The sequence below is a fragment of the Gaeumannomyces tritici genome (genome assembly GCF_000145635.1).
Source record: "Gaeumannomyces tritici R3-111a-1 unplaced genomic scaffold supercont2.4, whole genome shotgun sequence".
NCBI lineage: Eukaryota > Fungi > Ascomycota > Sordariomycetes > Magnaporthales > Magnaporthaceae > Gaeumannomyces > Gaeumannomyces tritici.
This window is the reverse complement of record NW_008804548.1, coordinates 3,371,098-3,388,907: the sequence shown is the minus strand read 5'-3', so window position 1 is coordinate 3,388,907 and position 17,810 is coordinate 3,371,098. Positions and strand designations below refer to the sequence as shown.

General features: G+C 57.9%; 4 protein-coding genes across 4 annotated transcripts; 3 read left to right on the top strand and 1 right to left on the bottom strand.

Annotated features, from left to right (window-relative positions):
• Positions 1 to 1,072: 1,072 nt before the first annotated feature.
• On the top strand, positions 1,073 to 1,989 carry GGTG_08535 (hypothetical protein; the record flags this gene model as incomplete). The annotated part of the gene is made up of 3 exons (XM_009226377.1): positions 1,073 to 1,303; positions 1,662 to 1,735; positions 1,908 to 1,989. The coding sequence occupies 3 exons, from the start codon at positions 1,073 to 1,075 to the stop codon at positions 1,987 to 1,989; spliced, it is 387 nt and encodes a 128-aa protein (XP_009224641.1).
• A 714-nt stretch (positions 1,990 to 2,703) lies between these two features.
• GGTG_08534 (hypothetical protein) lies at positions 2,704 to 4,779 on the top strand. Its single transcript, XM_009226376.1, has one exon. It carries the CDS (start codon positions 3,221 to 3,223, stop codon positions 3,965 to 3,967), a length of 747 nt encoding a protein of 248 aa, XP_009224640.1. The 5' UTR covers positions 2,704 to 3,220; the 3' UTR covers positions 3,968 to 4,779.
• Positions 4,780 to 5,987: 1,208 nt separating this feature from the next.
• Positions 5,988 to 6,371, bottom strand: GGTG_08533 (hypothetical protein; the record flags this gene model as incomplete). The annotated part of the gene is made up of 2 exons (XM_009226375.1): positions 5,988 to 6,120; positions 6,175 to 6,371. The coding sequence occupies 2 exons, from the start codon at positions 6,369 to 6,371 to the stop codon at positions 5,988 to 5,990; spliced, it is 330 nt and encodes a 109-aa protein (XP_009224639.1).
• A 421-nt stretch (positions 6,372 to 6,792) lies between these two features.
• On the top strand, positions 6,793 to 17,562 carry GGTG_08532 (hypothetical protein; the record flags this gene model as incomplete). Its single annotated transcript, XM_009226374.1, has 10 exons — positions 6,793 to 7,104; positions 7,194 to 7,270; positions 7,377 to 7,880; positions 7,963 to 8,656; positions 9,231 to 10,952; positions 11,081 to 14,786; positions 14,944 to 15,001; positions 15,107 to 15,535; positions 15,612 to 17,330; positions 17,425 to 17,562. Exons 1-10 carry the CDS (start codon positions 6,801 to 6,803, stop codon positions 17,560 to 17,562), a joined length of 9,351 nt encoding a protein of 3,116 aa, XP_009224638.1. The 5' UTR covers positions 6,793 to 6,800.
• Positions 17,563 to 17,810: the final 248 nt, after the last annotated feature.

Below are 17,810 nucleotides of genomic sequence, written 5' to 3'. Positions count from 1 at the left end.
TGACCAGAGCGCTGCTGCATCCAAACATCAGACCCTGCGTATTCAGGGCAGGCGCGTTGGCCAACGAAGGGCCGGTTTGCCAAACCAATAATGATTCGCGATGGTTCATCCTCTCGAATTCCTAGTTGGGAAGTGTGGCTTGGCCATGATTGGACGGCGCAAACCGCCTTGTGTCATTGCACCTTATGTCATTGCACCTCACTCGCACATAAAGTGCACCGCTACCCTTCAGCCCAGGTCCCTAATTGCACCTTTCTTCCATACCCTCAGCCAGGGTTACCTGCTAAGGTCTCTGCTATATATAAGCCAACTTTCCAGATATGCGCCGATTGAAAGGGCCTTCCTGTTCTTCGACCACAGCCCCGAAGACGTGAGCGGAAGAGTTTGCGGTCACCCACGAGGATGACTCGGAGGATTTCACTTTGCCGGCTACGACCTAAACGACGAGGGATTCCAGTGCGGCCATCCGCTCTTCGAGTAGCCCCTCCTCCAGCACCAGCACCAGCACCAGGGGCTTCCGCAGTCATCCCTTTTTTTCAACACATTCTCACACCCACAGTTTTGCTTTTATACATGTGTAAATTTGCGTATCAGCAAATCGATAGTAGCAATCCATACCGTCTCTTCTTCCTTGACTCGATTCTCTTTGTCCACCCTACCGTTCAAAGTCTGTCGATACGCTCGTCACGCACTGAATCTGTCATGTACATACCTAGCACTTTATAGATTCTTCCAAGAGCGGTCCTTCCAGGTGCAGAGAGGTCTCTGTCTCCTGTGATCGCTCGGGGTTTCTGCTCGCCGGCATCGACAATACAATCACCATGTTAGACCCTCGAACCCAACACCGCTCGTTCCGTTTATTTAGAGCCAGCCCTTCTAGGTTTGTTTTAGTAGGGAGTCTCAAATGCCACTCGCACAAGTCTCGTCCAGCACCTCAATCCGGGAAAGATGAAAGAAGTGGGATATAAAAAGACCATGCCAAGAAACCCGACCTTCCCCAAGACCCAGAGCGCGCCACAGAACCGGAAACAGGGACGAAACGGCAAGCAGACAATGCCGCGCGCCATTCAGCATGGCTTGGGATCTGTTATTCTTGGAACGGCATGCGTCCAAGTACCGCCACGAACGCCACCACCACCATGTCGAGGTGGAAAGGCATGCGCCGCAGGAGGACGGCAATTGGGGAATGTTGATTGGCCGTGTTGGGTTGCCGCCGGGGAGGGGACATGTGGATGGTCAACGGCAAAGTCGCGGTCAAATTTTAGCCAGAATAAAATGGTCGGGCCAATCATTCTCACGACCAGTGGGCCCCGCTCACACTCAATCTATCTCGGTCTAATGAGGTAAGAAAAAGCCCTTCGTCACTGGCTCAACCGCCCCCAAAATGACTAACGCAGGAACCCAGAGGCGCTGCTGCCATCCATCATCCATTCAGTCATGGTGCATGACCTAGCCCAAGCGGCGACGCGCCCTGCTCGGGGCTCGTCAACCAACCCACCTCGTGTTTTCTCACCTTGCTACTCGGCAGGTAGCACATAATGTTATACAAGAGTTGTACAGACATGCAGCTATTCCGACATTTCCACGCGGCAGTCATACTATCGTACTGTAGCCCGCCTGGCACTCATCTCGCTTGAATCATGAAATGCCCGAATGGACAGGTGCTTTCCGAAGGCCCCTTCAAGGAGCGAGCGATCCGCCAGACGCCTTCCCAAGACGGAATGGTTGGCGGAAGGTGAGACAAAATCGGTGCCGCCTATCGTTTGTTTCTTTTCTGGCCGGGTTGGCCCAGTCACGGACAGCTACGATTAGAGTTGGCGATTGAGTGGGGTGAAGGGAGAATAGATGGAGGAGCGGCAAAAGCAAACATAGCGCGGAAACATGAAAAAAAAAACCGAAACATCCAGGATTGAAATTAGGCGCGGCACGGGTTGGGGAAAGCGGACCGGCGCAGGCTCACTCGCACGGCCACATCATAGCGCGACCTGAAGCCAGCCGCGACCAGCACACAGAGGAAGGGAGAAAAAGGCAGACAAAAAGGCAGGCGCGCGATGGAATTGCTGGCGAGGAATGCGGGCGGTTGCGACTTGGCAGGGCAAAGGAGCGCCAAACAAACAGTAGGAGCGAGGCCTGGACCGAGCTTGGCACCTGCCCGGGGAGACATGAGCGGATCTTGGTTGATCACTCCGTGGGGAACTGGTTTGGCGAGCGAGGGAGGATTCATGCTGCCTTCTTGCCTTCCTGTCCAGTACAATGAGCCAAGGGGCCAGGCAATCACCACCCCTCGCACACTCTTGGGTCAATTGAGGTCATCTCGATTTAGGTCATCTCGATTGAGGTCATCTCGATTGAGATCATCTCGATTGAGGTCATCTTAATCCGGCACTTGTTTTGTCCTTCTTCGTCCCTTGCGGGGGCGCGAGCCATGGGACCTGCGAGCCATTATGAGGATGGGGTGAAAGAAGTTCTTTAGAGCGCAATTAAAGCCGCCCCGTGCCCAGCCTGCTGGCGGATTGCGAACCCACCCCACCCGTGCCCTCTACCCTTGCTGCCCAGGTTGCGTGCTGCCCACAGAGTGCTGCCCAGGAGCCACTGAGATTGCGAGCTCGCGTCGCACACGCCTGCCTCAAATCCCCACCCATGTCGTCCTTTATTTACCACACGCCCCTGCTTTGCGCCGCTGCCCGATCGGGCCCCGTCTAAATGGGTGCTTGTCCCCTTCTTTTCTCTGTGCTTTCCCGTCCTCGCCGGTCCTCGTCGTCTGTCCGCATTTCGCTTCCTCACCGTAGCCCAGAGTCCCAGGCTCTATCCACTCATTTCCATCCACCTTGTCGACGTGGCGTCCACTAACGAACTGCGCTCGTGCTTCTACTCGCCATCCTAGGAAACAAGATCTCCATATCCTAGCCAGCCTCCATTGTCGCTAGTCATTCGTTATCTGAAACGACAGGGCACGTCCACCGTCCCACAGGCTCCCCTCTCGATCATTGACCATCGTTATAAGGCTCGTCTGCCCGCTCCGACCTCGCGAGACCCTCTTCATACCGAATTTTTCACCTCCTAGCCTTCTTCGTACGCCCACGTTCGTTTATATCCTTTCTCTTCTCTTCTGCAGGTCGCCTGGAGCACTCACGCCAGTGGAAGCCGTCCACCCCACGCCCGCCCGGCCAGCAACATCAACCACCAACAACAACTTCACAAACCACGCTCTCTCGTCAAGATGCTATTCAAGTCTGTCGCTGCCGCGGCCGCCTTCGCCGTCGCGTCGCAAGCCGCGAGCGACGTGGCCGTGCCCGTCCGCATGTCTGTCCGCGAGCTCTTCGGCGCCGTCCACCCCCGCGACGACGCTGGCTACTTGCCCGGCCAGACCTTTTGCGCCATGGGAACCAGCTGCTCCGAGGCCTGCGGAGCCGGCTTCGAGATGTGCCCGTCCAACGACAACTCGATCCACTGCTTCAACCAGGGCGCCAAGGCCCAGTGCTGCCCCGGTAATGCCGGCGTCTCGTGCGAGGACGGCTTCTACTGCGCCAACGACGCCGCCGGCGAGCAGCTTTGCTGCCCCGTCGGCAAGTCCCTGGCCGAGTGCGAGGGCGCCGTCGTCTCGGTTGCGGCCCTGCCGCCCGTCACGTCCACCGCCACCACGAGCTCCTCGTCGTCCTCGACTTCGTCCTCGTCTTCGAGCTCCGTCTCGTCGCTGAGCATCGCGGCCAACACGACCACCTCGGCCGTTTCGTCGTCCTCGACCCTCTCGGCCAACACGACGGCCTCGGCTGGTTTCACCACCCGCCTCAACAGCACGACCGCTGCCACGACGGGCTCGGCGACGCGCACCCCCATCAGCTTCACCAGCTCCAGTGTCGCCGTCACCTCGACCCCCACCTCGGCACCCAGCAACGGTGCTGGAGTCGTTGGCCCTTCGGCCTTCCTCCTGGGTCTTGCGGCCGTCGCTTTCACCGCCCTGCTGTAAATCCCGTGCCGGGAGCAGAAGCAATACAACCGGAAGACGAGAGTCTCTTATAATATCATCCGGCGCTCACCTCAACGTTGTGTGTCACGAGCACAGCGAAACAAGCTAAAATATAATGCGCCAGCAAAACCTTGGATACCTACAATGAGTTTATGAGGCAAACGACGACTGCGAGTTATTGGACAAGGCGGGGTTCTCTTCTTGGAAATCGAGTCGCTCGTCGCTGTGGGCTGGAAAAGGGGGAAACGCTACATACGAACCTTTTGCCTTGCGCGACACCATGCACTCACCACACATACACTACCTTTTACCTACCTATACAAAAACACAATCTACCAACCCGCCCATCCCACACTTCTCCTGCCTGCCGCAGACCACGCGGACGGCGGTGCCGCTCTAAAATCCCTTTCCTTTGTTGCTCAGTCGGTTCTTGTTGTTGCCTTCTTTTTGAAGCTGCCTGGGTTGCGCACTTCGTTTCTGGGGGCTTAGGCTACGCAAAGCCATGTTTTTTTCAGCGGGGAGCTTGGTGGTACCGGAGTTTTTTTTCTTCTTGGGCTTGTTCCCGTCTTGGCTCTTGTGTCCCACGGGGGCCATGTTACTTTTCTCTTCTTCACTGGGCCGCATTTATTGATTTTTGATACCTTTTACGTTGTACGTTGATGCTGCTTCCCGCTGCCTGCATCCTGTTTGCCCGCATTGCAATGGTCTACTGCATTGTCGGCTGTTCAGCTATTCCCCCGCTTTCCTAAAAGGCACCTATACTTAGTTTTTATTGTCTGTATCCGTCGAAGAAGGTTTCGCCTTTGGTTCAGTCTTCAGTTCCTACCATGATGAATGAGCCAGACTAAACCAAAAAAACCAAGGCCTTCACTAATCGGCTCTTTTGCATGTTGTCGGTATTCCCGTGTTGGCATTCACGGAGCCGTATACACGCACAAGCTGAGCCACTCGATGGAGGTCGAGGTCCAGTCGTGCTACCCCCAAGCATGTGGTGTCATGGCCCGTGTCCCTTGCCATCCAACACAAAATCCTCCATTGCCACTCTCTTGCCGAGGGACATGTCTCACAGCGGGCCCTGCCGGATACCCGCATATGCAAGGTACCGACATCTCGTTTTTCCTGCCCACCTGACCCGCGACACATGGGTCCCCTTTTGGTTTTGTTGTTTCTTTTGCGCACGATGCTGTCGATAAACAACAAGCCCTATCCTGCGGGATGACGACGCCAGCCAAAGGAAAGCACAGACGACGCCGCCCATTCCATTCCGAAGGAAGGATAGAGCAGTGTTCGAGCGGCAGCGCGTTCCCCCTCCATGGTGGGGGGGCAAGAGGCGGTGATGAGTTCCACTCCTTCCTCCTTTTCCTCGCTTTTCTTTGTTCTCCTTCCTTTCTCTCACACCCTAGTTTACTCGTTTTTTTTTTTTGTATTCTTTGTCTCTTGACGGCTAGACGCAGCGTTGCGACAGGCGAATCCGGTGGTTCTCTGCTACAGCGCAGCGGGGTCGAGTCTTTACATTTTGCACAGTACCACGCGCAGGGATCCATCGACCGTGTGTATGATTTCTATCTAGCCTCGTATGCCATTTCTATTCACCACGGCTGAGCCATTCAGAGAGGCAATTGCCTAATCGGGGAGCACGAATGTAAGGAAGCGGACAGGCATCGTCGGAGCGTCCCGTGATCCGCTGACGCAAAGCCTCATGTGGCCCCCTGCATTGGTCGGATCCACTACGTCTTGGAGGCATGGGCTGGAGTCTGACTCGGCGACTGCAGAGTATTCACTTGCGGCGCCGGAGGCCAAGTGTCCAGAAGTCGGGAGACTATCGTTGAATCGATGCCGACTTTGATATGTGCGTCCGCCAGACGTGTTTCCGTCAGCAGCGCTCAACCCCGAGCTGGTTCAACTTGGAGGGAAAACACATTTCGCGGAGCGGCTCAATGCACAGGACCCCTCGACTTCATACGGCTTGACTTTAGAGTATTTGGCATCGTGCAGAGTAGTCAGCGGACCACAGAGCCATCTAGAAGTTCTCGTATTTCAACTGCTGCTCGATGACGGTAGACGTCGTTTTATTTATAGGAATTTGAAGTAGCGGTCTATATAAACAGTACTCCCTTAATTTGGCGAAAAAAAGGAGCTTCCTTCGTATTGCCCTATATTCTTCATCTTCTTCTCAGTCCTTCTTCTTGCATGACTTGGGCTGATACCATCTCCTGTTATCTGTCTCGCCTCTGTTTGCCTTCATAGCTGGCCGACCAGCCATCTCGCCGCCTAGGCGCTCAACTACGACCTGAAAGCTCAACGCTGGATTAATGAAATGGATATATAATGTACTGGAATTAACCGTCATCGCCGTAGCATTAGGTAGGCTGTGGAACATATAATATAGGACCCGTGTTTCCATCTTTCACGAAACCTCTGATGCGCCTCCGGCGCGTGGGGGTGTTTACCAGCACCTAGGCAGCCCAATTTTACCTCCGAAATTTGACTGCCACGTCTACCTAGACTGGCACCTGCCTAACCCAGGGACTCCTTAACCTGTTGTTTCTCTTATCCAATTTTGATTGGCCGACTGCACGCGTGCTCGACCTCCACACAACCTTTTCCTGCCCTCCACCTCCATCCCTCGCTTCTATTAGCTCCTCCTCAACCCACCACCAACCGCATCGCACACTTCCATCTCCCCCGTCGAAGCCTTGACCTCATTCCGATCTTGTACAATCTCTATCATCTTTTCTCCGTTGACACTCGTCGTCAGCATCCTCCTCGCGCCATCTCCCTTCCGCAGATGTCTTGCCCAGTCTCTATATGGCCGTAGGCTGGAACGGACAAAATGTCCGGAAGAGAGAGTGAAGAGCCCGGGTGCTCTCCAGAGGAGCGCAAATCAATATACGTGGTGAACCACCTCTTCTTCCCCCCGCAGCTCCCAGGCGAGAACGACTGGGACGCCGGCCTGGAGGCACATCTTCTGTCGACTCTGTACACAAGCCTGGAAAGCTTTGTGTTCCGGCATGGCGCCAGCTTCGCTGCCTTGCAGGTTCTCGCGACGGTGTCATGCATGCAGCAAGCTGTTGCAGCCGATGGAAGCATCGACGCCGACAGGCTTTCGGCCATTCTTCGGGGAATGTGCACGTCAGGTAAGTTCACGCCGACCTTTTGTTCACTTGAAACGCGACGCCGAAGGCCAGCCGCGTGATGCTGACACTATCCGCCACTGACTGCATAGACACATCCGTCGCGCTCAATATATCCGAGCAGAATGCTGCGGTGATCATCACAAGGAAGGACCAAGAGATCTACATTGTATGCTTCATGCGACCTGCCTTTCCTCCCTGCGTGCTAGATCCTCCACCTTCTCAATATCTGCTCCCTCGGGACATGTTTGACTGACATGGTGACCGTTTTAAAGGAGGCATTCGAGCTCTCCCCCAGGAATGAAGACACCATGGCGTCCCCGGGCAGGCTACGTCGCCAATTCCCTGATGTGGCCGTTGCCGTCCCATTTCAAAACCTTCTGGATGACCAGTTCCGCAAGAATCTCATCCATGTCCTGTCTACACTCTCTCAACAGGCCGCTCCAGACACCATCCCTCAAGTGTGGAAAGCGGGCCAGTTCCAGGACGAGGAGAGAGACACAGCCGACCCCAAGTGGGTTACCGAGTGGCTCTTTACGGGCGTTCTAGGCGCCGAGTCGCGGCCTGTCACTGGCCAAAGCATCTGGAAGAACGTCAGGGACTCGGTCCACTGGGACGAGAGCCTCATGCCGTGGCGCCGGTCCAGCACGTGGCTACTGGCCCGGGTCGCCCTGCAGCTGGCATTCTCGCGCCTATCACGCTCGGCAGAGTTCACGTACAAGAACTTCATGCTCTTCTTCGCCGCCAGCGTCCTCGAGAAGACGCCGCGCGGGGCATCTGTCAAGCGACCACCTCGCCGTCATGGTCGCCAAGGTTGCCCGCCGGAGGCTGAAGCTCAGCCGATATGGCGCACCTATCCAGGGGGGTATCCTTCAGTGCGTCGACGGGGCCATGTCCAAAGCCACGGCCGAGCTTGAGAAGCGCCAGAAATGCATCTTTTCTTTGTCGTCTCCAGACAGCGGAATCTCGCAGCTCGAGTCTCTGGACTTCAGTCAGCATGTCCTTCACCACCTGCCGGACGTCGACAAGTTCATCAAGTACATCAGTACTCACAAGAAATCTGGGCCTCATGCTGCTTTCAGTCGGAAGTCGTGCCCGGAAGAATTCGAGCCGGGCACTCTGCCGTCACTCTCCAGATTCGCGTCCAGCTATGCCACCTTCACCCTCGCGGCATTTGAAAAGTGGGTAGCCGATCACCTCGATTCTTGGATCGCGGCAAACGCTAGCTACGGAGGTACCTGCCGGGAGCTGCAGCGCCTTCTCGAGTACTATGAGCAGGCCGCAAGCGCCGAGTACAGCGGAAACCCTGAAGGCGGCTCTACCCTTGTTCTCACCGCACTCGAGCTCTGGGTCGCGTGCGACAAGTCCGCCACCGCATTGACGCCTCTGCTCAAGGAGTACGACCCGCAGATCCCGGCCCATATCCTACAGTTGCTGGTTCTGCCCTTCCGCGAGCAGATGGGCAGACTTGGCAGGGTTGAGCTCTACCTCAGAGAGCGATGCAATGCCGCAAAGAGCTCTCTTCCAGACATTTTTCTGTCTTTCGGCGCTAGAGGTCAGTATTTTGCGCTTTATAATCCTCTTTGATATCTGTGCTTCTTCGTGTATTCTTGCACCGGGATTTCACTTTGAGCCATATGTCTCCAAACACTAACTTTGATGGAGCTTCTCACTTTAGACTCCTTCGCTGTACGCTACAGTCCCACAGCAAAAGTCTGAATACACGTTACCAAATTAAATACAAAAGTCAACACATTCCAACCGCTATATCAAATCGAACAAAAATGTTAAAATAAAAGCTTAAAGTAAAAGTAATAATTTGGAATCGTTATTATAATATATATTAAAAATTAGTTTGTCCAGATGCTGAAAACGTACATTATTGCGCGTGGAAAATTACCCCAATGCAAAAAAAGTCGTTACAGCGCTCTTTAGGGGATGCTAAATCCAGTTATAGCGCATGTATTTTAAAGTTCCAAATTAAACAAACTTTTTACAAGCTTACGATAAGCTAAAAAAATCCAGAAAAAATATATGTTAGAGATTTTGTAAAATATTACAGAAATTGATTTTATTATATATTTTTACGATTTTATTTTGCTATTTTATTTGCATTCGAGAATTGTAAGTTTTGGTGGGAAATTGCGTTTGTATCCAGACTTTTGCGGTGGGGCTTTACTATGCACAATCTCAACGACTCCGGGAACTTCACTGTTGGATCGACAAGGACGCAACGAGACAGCGCGAACGCAAGGTCTCTGAGCTCCACCACATGCAGCGCAGGTACGAGGTCATGAAGCGCGAGAACGACCGTCGGACATGTTATCGGGACCCAGAATGGAGCAGTCGTCTAGGAGAGCAGCCGCGAAACCATGCCGACAGTTGTGTCAAGTGCTCCACGAACGAATCCATGGAGAACATGCGCATCGACGTTCACGAGTGGCCTCTCCCAAGACACCCCAGGGCTGCCGAGGCGACCATCTTTGAACTATGCCCGCCTCCTTCCTTCGGCTCCTGGCGGGACTCGACCATGTTTGTCCGGACTGTCATCTTTGGTGGCCGCTATGCGGCGGATGGGCCGAAGATGTACAAGACCTTGCTTCAATACCCCCCGCTCTCACGGTATGCCGAGTCGCCACAGGTGGCATGGAGGATCTCGCCAGCCTCGGACAATAAGCCTAGCAGCTCGACGCACCGGAGGCACAGACACATGTTCGGCCTCACGAGAGACGACGTGTGCATCAACAATGGCATGCCGTACGCGTACCATGACAATGAGCAGCATCAGTTCGTCCAAGAGGTCGAGTTCCACGAGAGGGACCTGCTGCGGTGCGCGTATAGGCTTCCCGACGGGGCCGCGTGGCTGGGGAAATACCTCTTCCGGCCCAGCGACATGCCCGAGGGACTGCCGCCCAACTCGGCCCTCGCCAACCAGCACGAGGCGCCCGACTCGATGGGCCGACAGGAGTTCGTGTCGCTCGTCTCGGTGCCCCTCGGGCACAAGATACAGTGGCAGAACATCCTGTGCGAGCTGGTCGTGCCCTGCGTCGACTTCCGCAAGGAGGAAACCGCCATCGTCCTCTTCCAGGCCATGTACCAGGCAGGACCGTCAACCGAGGGCTCGGACCTGAGAGAGGGCCACCAGGTCCTGGACGACGTCGGGTTCTGCCACAGGCTCGTCGCTGCGCTTCGCGAGGCCGCCGGCCGGGTCGGACAGAACTGGGAGGCGTCCCGGGCTCTCGCCAACTTTGTGTCCATCGCCACCCGCGTCCTGAGCCTCTCGTCCGACACGGGGGTACACGATGCCTGCTTGGGATTCCTTGGCGAGGCTCGCCTCATGGCCGTTGGCATGCTGAGGTCGGTCCGTGCCAACGTCGAGTCGTCCGCCGCCGCCGAGCGCAGGTTCCAGAGCGAGCTGCTGGACAAGACGGCCGAGGTCTGCCTGGTGTGCATCGCCACTTTCGACGTGGAGGAGCACCACCTCCGCTCGCTGCTGGGCCGCCCCGAGGATGCCTCCGTCTTCGTCCGGTGCTCCATCGACTGCCACGAGGCCCTCGCGGATAGGGACCCGGAGCCGCAGGGCACGCTGCTGTCGCTCATGGCCCTTCGCTGGAAGAGGGTCTGCGTCCGCGCCCGCGCTTGCCTGTCCGATATGTCCACGGCGGGTGAGAGTGGCGGGAATGGGCTCGACGACGCTGTGCGCCAGTGCTGGCCCGAGTACAACAAATGTGGTCGGTGGAAGCCTCTCCAGACTCCGCTGGGGCACTGGCTAGAGACCTCGCCGACTTCTGGCCACGGCCGTTCTTTGAACATCAAGTTCAATCTTTTGACAGCTGAGCTACTTGTTGATGGTATGTGGCAGATTCATATCCTTTCCTTGTTGCTATCTTCTCTTCTTCCGTCCTCTGCTTGCTTTTCTGCTTTATACTTTAGCTCCATGTCAATTTCTCAACTAACGACAACTCGTCAATAACCGCAGGTCTCTCGTTATCCTCCCGTCTCCCTGCCGAGTACAAAGACTCCAAGCTCTACAGTCAGCTGTTTGGCAAAGGAACTGTCCATGTCACGCCAGCAAACGTTCCGGGCATGGAGTTTGCTCTCAAAGCTGAAGTATCGGGGTACGCTGTTAGTATGGGATTTTCTGCCTCATACGGACTGCTTGTGCGTGCCAAGCACTGCGCCTCGGGAGTTAAATACCAGATAATCCCCCAAGACTGCTTCCGAGGCGTCCTTCCTTCCTCGCTCGTCAAGGACTACACGCACTGGTATGACCCGACCAGGAACGTCGTCGAGTTTCGCCCCGTTCAAGCCTCATGGCGCACAGACGAAGACTCTCTGAGGGACGGATGGATACTGTCACGGGGAGGCGCTGATGCCTGGGAGCTTCGACAAGGGGACCGCGTCCTTGTCCCGCGGCACAGCGTAACCGTAAAGGCGATTTCAGCTGTTCTCGAGCCCATCGAGGATGCGAAGCACCTGCGGGTGAGCGTCGACACTGCGACTGAGGGGTCCGGCGCTCTCCAAGTCGATGTTCCGAGGTTGCGTCTTCAGTTCTCCCTCGAGCCCAAGTCCCAAAAGCTATACTCAAAGCAATTTCGTGGCATGTGGGTCGACGCCACCACCCGATCGGTTGGGGCACTCATGGGACTGAAGAGCAAGCTATTGCTTGTCAACGACCGGAATTCTCATATGCTTCTTATTCCAGACGGCGAGGTCGAGTGGACTCGGGAGAGCAAAGGAGGATCCGATCCCGAGGGCAGCAGACACGTCGTCGTTCGCATCAAGAAAGGCACAAGCTCGGGGTGCCGTGCCTACAGAGTCGATCCAGAGCTCAGGCGTCTCACGAGTGATGGTAGCTTTAGGAGCAAGATCTATTTGGCATATCTCCATGCCATCACTTCCTTCCCAACCCCGGATCCCCTGACTGCGCATACTGGAACCGAACAAGCCCTCTCCATTCTCCGGTCTGCGGCCGTGAGATCACTACACCACCTGAACCGCCCAGATTGCGAAATCTTGCTGTCCATCAGCAAGCTCACGGCGCCTCGCGAGTTCTATCCCGCCCACCTGAAGGATATGCAGCAGGTGTCGTGGCGCAAGGACCTTGGGTTTCTGTCGCAGCATTCGCAGCTTTACCTGTCGGTCGAAAGCCTTCTCAGACAAGCGCAGGACCAGAAAGAGCTGTATAGGCCGGACGACCCGGAGCGCGACCTCGTCGACAAGCTCCCCTGGCTCAGCCAACGCCTTCTCGAGTACGACCTGGTCAACTCGGCCTGGTGCAGGGCTCCGGGCTTCGGCGCCGAGGACTTCACGGCGGACGAGGACAGGGTATACATAGGCAGGGGGCGCGACTGGAGGGTGCCGCGCGCCAACGCGTGCTTCGCCACCACGAGGGCTATCAACGAGGGCCGGCCCTTTCTGCCGGCCGAGGCGGGCTTGCTTGTGCCCGGATCTCTCCAGGTGACGTTATGGCACAGCCTCCTCCCGGCAGGCACGATAAATGGCCCGAGGCATTTGCGGCCGTCGCCGGGCTTCGACACGTTCGACTTTGCGTGGATCTACGACAGCTTGGCCGTGCTCGTCCACTTCTGCCGGCTGCACCGGACCCTGAGCAACTCCACCGTCTGGGCTCGATACGAGGCCAGGTCCTGGCTTTCTGCTATGGTGTTTGCGGCCAACACACCGTCTCGGTCGTCGCAGGTGCCTCCTCTCGCACGACCGATCCTTCGCGTGCTCGAGGCTTGTCTCTCGGTCCCGGCCATGTCCCGGATTCGCTTTCCCGATATTGATCAGTTCCAGGTTGATGCGGGTTATCGATTCGACGCCTCCTCCATCCAAGATATTGTCTACGAGGCTGCTTACGACTATTGGGACTCCCCAGAAGCGCGCCTCGCCAGGCTTCTTCGCGAGACTAACGAGAACCTTGACGCCCGCCGGGAAGAGGCCTATGAAGCAAAGATGGAGCGCCTGGTCGGCGAGGTCGTCTCTGCTCTTCAGTCTCAATGGCCGTGTGCCTCGCCCACAATACCTTTTGTAAGCGTGTGGCGGATGTATATATGCATGGAGAACGTACAGGCCCAAGCTCAGCAGCAGTTCGAGACCTGGTACGCGAACCACCTGCTGTTTGGGTGCCTGGGCCAGATAGCCCAGTTGTTGGAGAGCCAGCGGGCCCCGGCGCGAGTGACGGCGCTTAGACAGCATCCAACCAGCGATTACAACTGCCTTGCTGGAGTCAGGGGATTCGTGACCACCGATGATGTCTTTGCGCTCTCTGCGCCCCCTCAACCTACGTCACTTAGAGATTGCCCTTTGCTATATTTACCAAACGCAGTAGCGGTCATACAACCATCCTCTACGGAGGCGGCGTCGCCACCGCGCGTCAATGGCCTGGTCAAGCGCATTCAGATGCATGCCAAGTCGGACTTCACCAAGCGTTACGCCAAGGATCTCGGACGTAGCGCCTGCGCCCTTCGGCACGTTGATATTAGTAGCGCCGACATGCCATTACTTTCCCAGAAGGACCTCGAAGAAGCGAGAGACAGCATCCGGGACTATCTTGCCCGCTGCCGCAGCTACCGGGATCAAATCTATGCTGCTCTTGAATCGGTCTTGGGCCTAGGAGGCTGGGCCGCTGCCGTATCCCCGCGGATCTGTCCGGAATTCTTCTTGTCGCAGCTTGCACCCTCTCGCTGGAAGTCTACCCCTTCCCCCTGGAAGCCCGTTCTTATCAGCTATGCCCTGTCACATCACGACATCCAGCGCGCAGAGAGGCTTTTGCTGTCTTCAGGTAGCGTCAACAGCCTGTACAAGGAACTGAGAAACGCAGGACACCAGAACTGGAGCCCTTGCGACCATCCAGCTGCTCTACTCATGGAAGTTGAAAGCAAAATCACCATCCGAGAAGTGCAGTCCGACATTGCTCGGCAGATGATCAACCATCCGAACGGCCAGAACTCGGTCCTGCAGTTGAACATGGGAGAGGGAAAGTCAACCGTCATCGTCCCCATGGTCGCTACTGCTCTAGCCGACGGCAACCGCCTGGTCAGAGTTATCGTAGCCAAGGCACAAGCACCCCAGATGCGACAGATGCTGCTTTCCAAGCTCGGCGGGCTCCTCGACATCAAGATCCACCAGCTCCCCATCTCTCGCGACCTGCGTTTGGGCTCCGAACAAGTTGGCCGCATCGCTCGAGACCTGGCCGAATGTCGGGACCAAGGCGGGGTCCTGCTGGTGCAGCCCGAACACCTGCTCTCGCTCAAGCTCATGGGACTCGAGCGCCTCATCGAGGGCGGCAGCAGCAGCGCCCACGCCGCCGAGGGGCTCGTGTGGACGCAGCGCATGCTCGACTTGACGTCGAGGGACGTGGTGGACGAGAGCGACGAGGTCTTCAACGTCCGGTTCGAGCAGGTGTACACCATAGGGACGCAGAGGCCAGTCGACTTCGGCCCCGACAGGTGGCACGTCCTGCTGAGCGTCCTCACCGTCGCCAGGGACGTGGCCTCGGACCTCGCCCGCAAGTCGCCTCTCTCCTTTGCCAGTGACGACGTCCATGGCCCAGGCTCCTTCCCGCGTCTCCGGTTCTTCGACAGGCAGGCCCAGGGAGACTTTATCAATGCCATCGCAGAGCGAATCTGCCAGAACGGGCTCCCCAGGCTTCCGATTACTCGGAGAGACCCCTTTTCAAGGTCCGTACTAGTTTGACTGTTTTATATCTTTTCCCTCTTTCCCTGGCTTATTTTCTATTCATTTCCGCTGTTTCTGATTCTCTTATCCACAATTTATCCCTTTATTTGCTGCCTCCTTTACAGAGCTATATATAGTCTGACAAAACATGTAATACAGCGCGGCGCTCATGAGGTACTTGACGAAGTCGCACCTGACGCCAGAGGAGGTTTCGGCCGTAGAGACCCCCGGAGGCTGCGGCATCTGGAGCGAGTCGACGAAGCGGCCGCTTCTCCTCCTGCGCGGCCTCCTCGCCGGCGGCGCTCTCGGCTTCGCCTTCTAGCAGAAGCGATGGAGAGTCGACTACGGCTTCGACCCCCGGCGCGAGCCGCCCACGCGCCTCGCCGTGCCCTACCGGGCCAAGGACTGCCCCTCGGCGCGCTCCGAGTTCTCGCACCCGGAGGTGGCCATGCTCCTCACCGCGCTGAGCTCGTACCACGGCGGCCTCTCGGATGACGACCTGGCCCTCGCCTTTGCGCGCCTCCTGAGGTCGGACCGGCCCGGCGAGGAGTACGAGGGCTGGGTGCGCGACGCCGAGGCCCTGGCGCCGCCCGAGCTGCGGCATCTCGACGGCGTTAACCTGAGCGACCGGGTGCTGTGTACGCAGCAGCTCTTCCCCTCGTTCCGTCACGCCAAGGCCACGGTCGACTTCTTCCTCAGCCGAGTCGTCTTCCCCAGGTACATGCGGGAGTTTCCGTCAAAGCTGAGCGCTGTAAGTATTAGGGATGAGCCCCCTTCTCCCCCATTCTCGCACGGGTTTCGTTTTGCTAACCGATAACGATCAATAGAGCGGATGGGACCTCGGCGAGCAAAAGGCACACCCAACCACCGGCTTCTCGGGCACAAACGACTCGCGGGAGCTTCTCCCCTTGTCCGTCAAGCACCTCGACCTGAGCGCCCAGTGTCACACAAACAGCCTCGTCCTCGAGTACCTCCTGCGCGACGAGAACGACGTGACCATAGTCCCAGCCCGAGCCGAATCGCCCGCCGTCTCGGATGCCGAGCTGCTGCTCAAACTAGTTGTGGAGATGCCCCATGAGGTCCAAGTCATCCTGGACGTCGGAGCACAGATCCTCGAGCTGGAGAACCACGAGGTCGCCCGGCAGTGGCTCAAGATGGAGTCGGAGCGCAACCCCCACCGCGGCAAGAAGGCCTGCGTCTTCGTCGACGTCAAGGACAACGTGCTGCAAGTCGTCGACCTGGAAGGCCACACCGAGCCCCTCCAGACCTCGCCCTTTGGCCGGCAGCTAGACGCCTGTCTCGTCTTCCTCGACCAGGCCCACACCCGCGGCACCGACCTCAAGCTCCCCAGCCACTACCGAGCCGCGCTCACGCTCGGGGCCAACCTCACCAAGGACCGGCTGGCGCAGGCCGCGATGCGCATGCGCGGGCTCGGCGAGGGCCAGGCCGTCACTTTTTGCGTGCCCCAAGAGATCAAGGGCAGAATCCTCCAGCGCACCGACGAGAGGCGGCAGCAGCAACAGCAGTCGATCGGGGTCATGGACGTCCTGCAGTGGGCGATCCTCGAGACCTTTGACGACATGGAGCGCGCCGTCCCGCTGTGGGCCGTCCAGGGGCAGACCCACGCCCACCAGCAGAGCGTGTACTCCAAGGCGGCCGACGGTCGCGTAACCGAACAACTCGCGCAAAGACTCCTTCAAAAGGAAGCCCAGACCGTCGAGGACCTCTACCGCGCCTCGGACGGCGGCAGCAGCAACAGCAGCCCGTGCTGCGCAGACGCCGACCGGCACCCCGACGCGGACCGCATCGAGCGCCACCGCGCCAGCTTCTTCGGCGACCACGTTGCCGCCCCGGCCCCGACTGCGGCGCTCGGCAGGGAGGAGGAGCGGCAGCGGGAGCTCGCGCCCGAGGTCGAGCAGGAGCGGCGCGTGGAGCAGCGGGCGCCCGCGGCCGAGGCGGCGCGCCACGCGCTCGACCCGGCGGTGGTGCACTTTGCGCGGACGGGGGAGCTCCCTCGGCCCGGCCCCGACATGGACGCGTCGTTCCCGCCCGCGTTCCTAACCATAGGTGGCGGCGGCGGCGGCCAGGACGTGCTGGCGCGGCTGCTCCCGCGGGGTCTGCGGTGCAGCCGGGACTTTGCCAGGACGGTGGCGGCGGGCGGCGGCGGCGGCGGCCAGGAGGACAGGTACCAGCGGCCGGTACGCTGGGTGCTGACGACGGGCGCCGCGGTGGCGGTGTGGGTGGTGCTCGTCAGCCCGTTCGAGGCCCAGGCACTGCTGCCGCTGCTGCGTCCGGGTGGCGCGGTGGTGCTGCACGCCTGGGCCGGCGGCGGCGGCGCAGCGTCCGGCCGGTTGCTGCTGCACGCGCGACCGCCGCCGCCGCCGGGCTGGTCGTGCCCGCTCGAGCTGGAGGCGCAGCTCGACGTGTTCGCCGGCCTGCTGGCCATCTCGTCGTACGACGAGTACAAGACCATCTGCGCGCTGTTCGGGCTCGGCGGCCGTCGGGGCGCCGGGGAGGAGGAGGAGGAGGAGGGTGTCGTCTCGTTCGTAAGTTTGTTGGTTCCGGCTTTCCCAGATTTCCATCTCCATCCTGGTGTCGATACATAGTGGCTAACACCTGACGAAACAACCACCACCGCAGCTCAAAGCCCTGATGACCAAGGTTCGACGGGACTGCGAGAGCGTCGGCAAGACGCACGTCGGCAGGATGCTGGACGGCGTCGCGCTCTCGCAGGAGGACTTTGGGGCGGCCACGTCCCCTCCTGGCCAGGCCTGGTGAGCCTTCCTTGTGTGTTTCCAGCGGCGGAACCTCCCTATGTGTGATAAAATTTTGTTGGTTAGGGATTGTTTTTTTTTTAAAAAAAAAACCTTTAGTTAGGAATCGGTTTGCTTTTCTTTTGGTAGTACCTTTTTTGGGCCATCCGTGACTGTGCCACTGTTTGACACCGTAACTACTGCTCATTTACCCCCAATCCTTTGAGAAGCCATCTTCAGCCTCGCCCAGGAAAACAGTTACACTTACGCCAC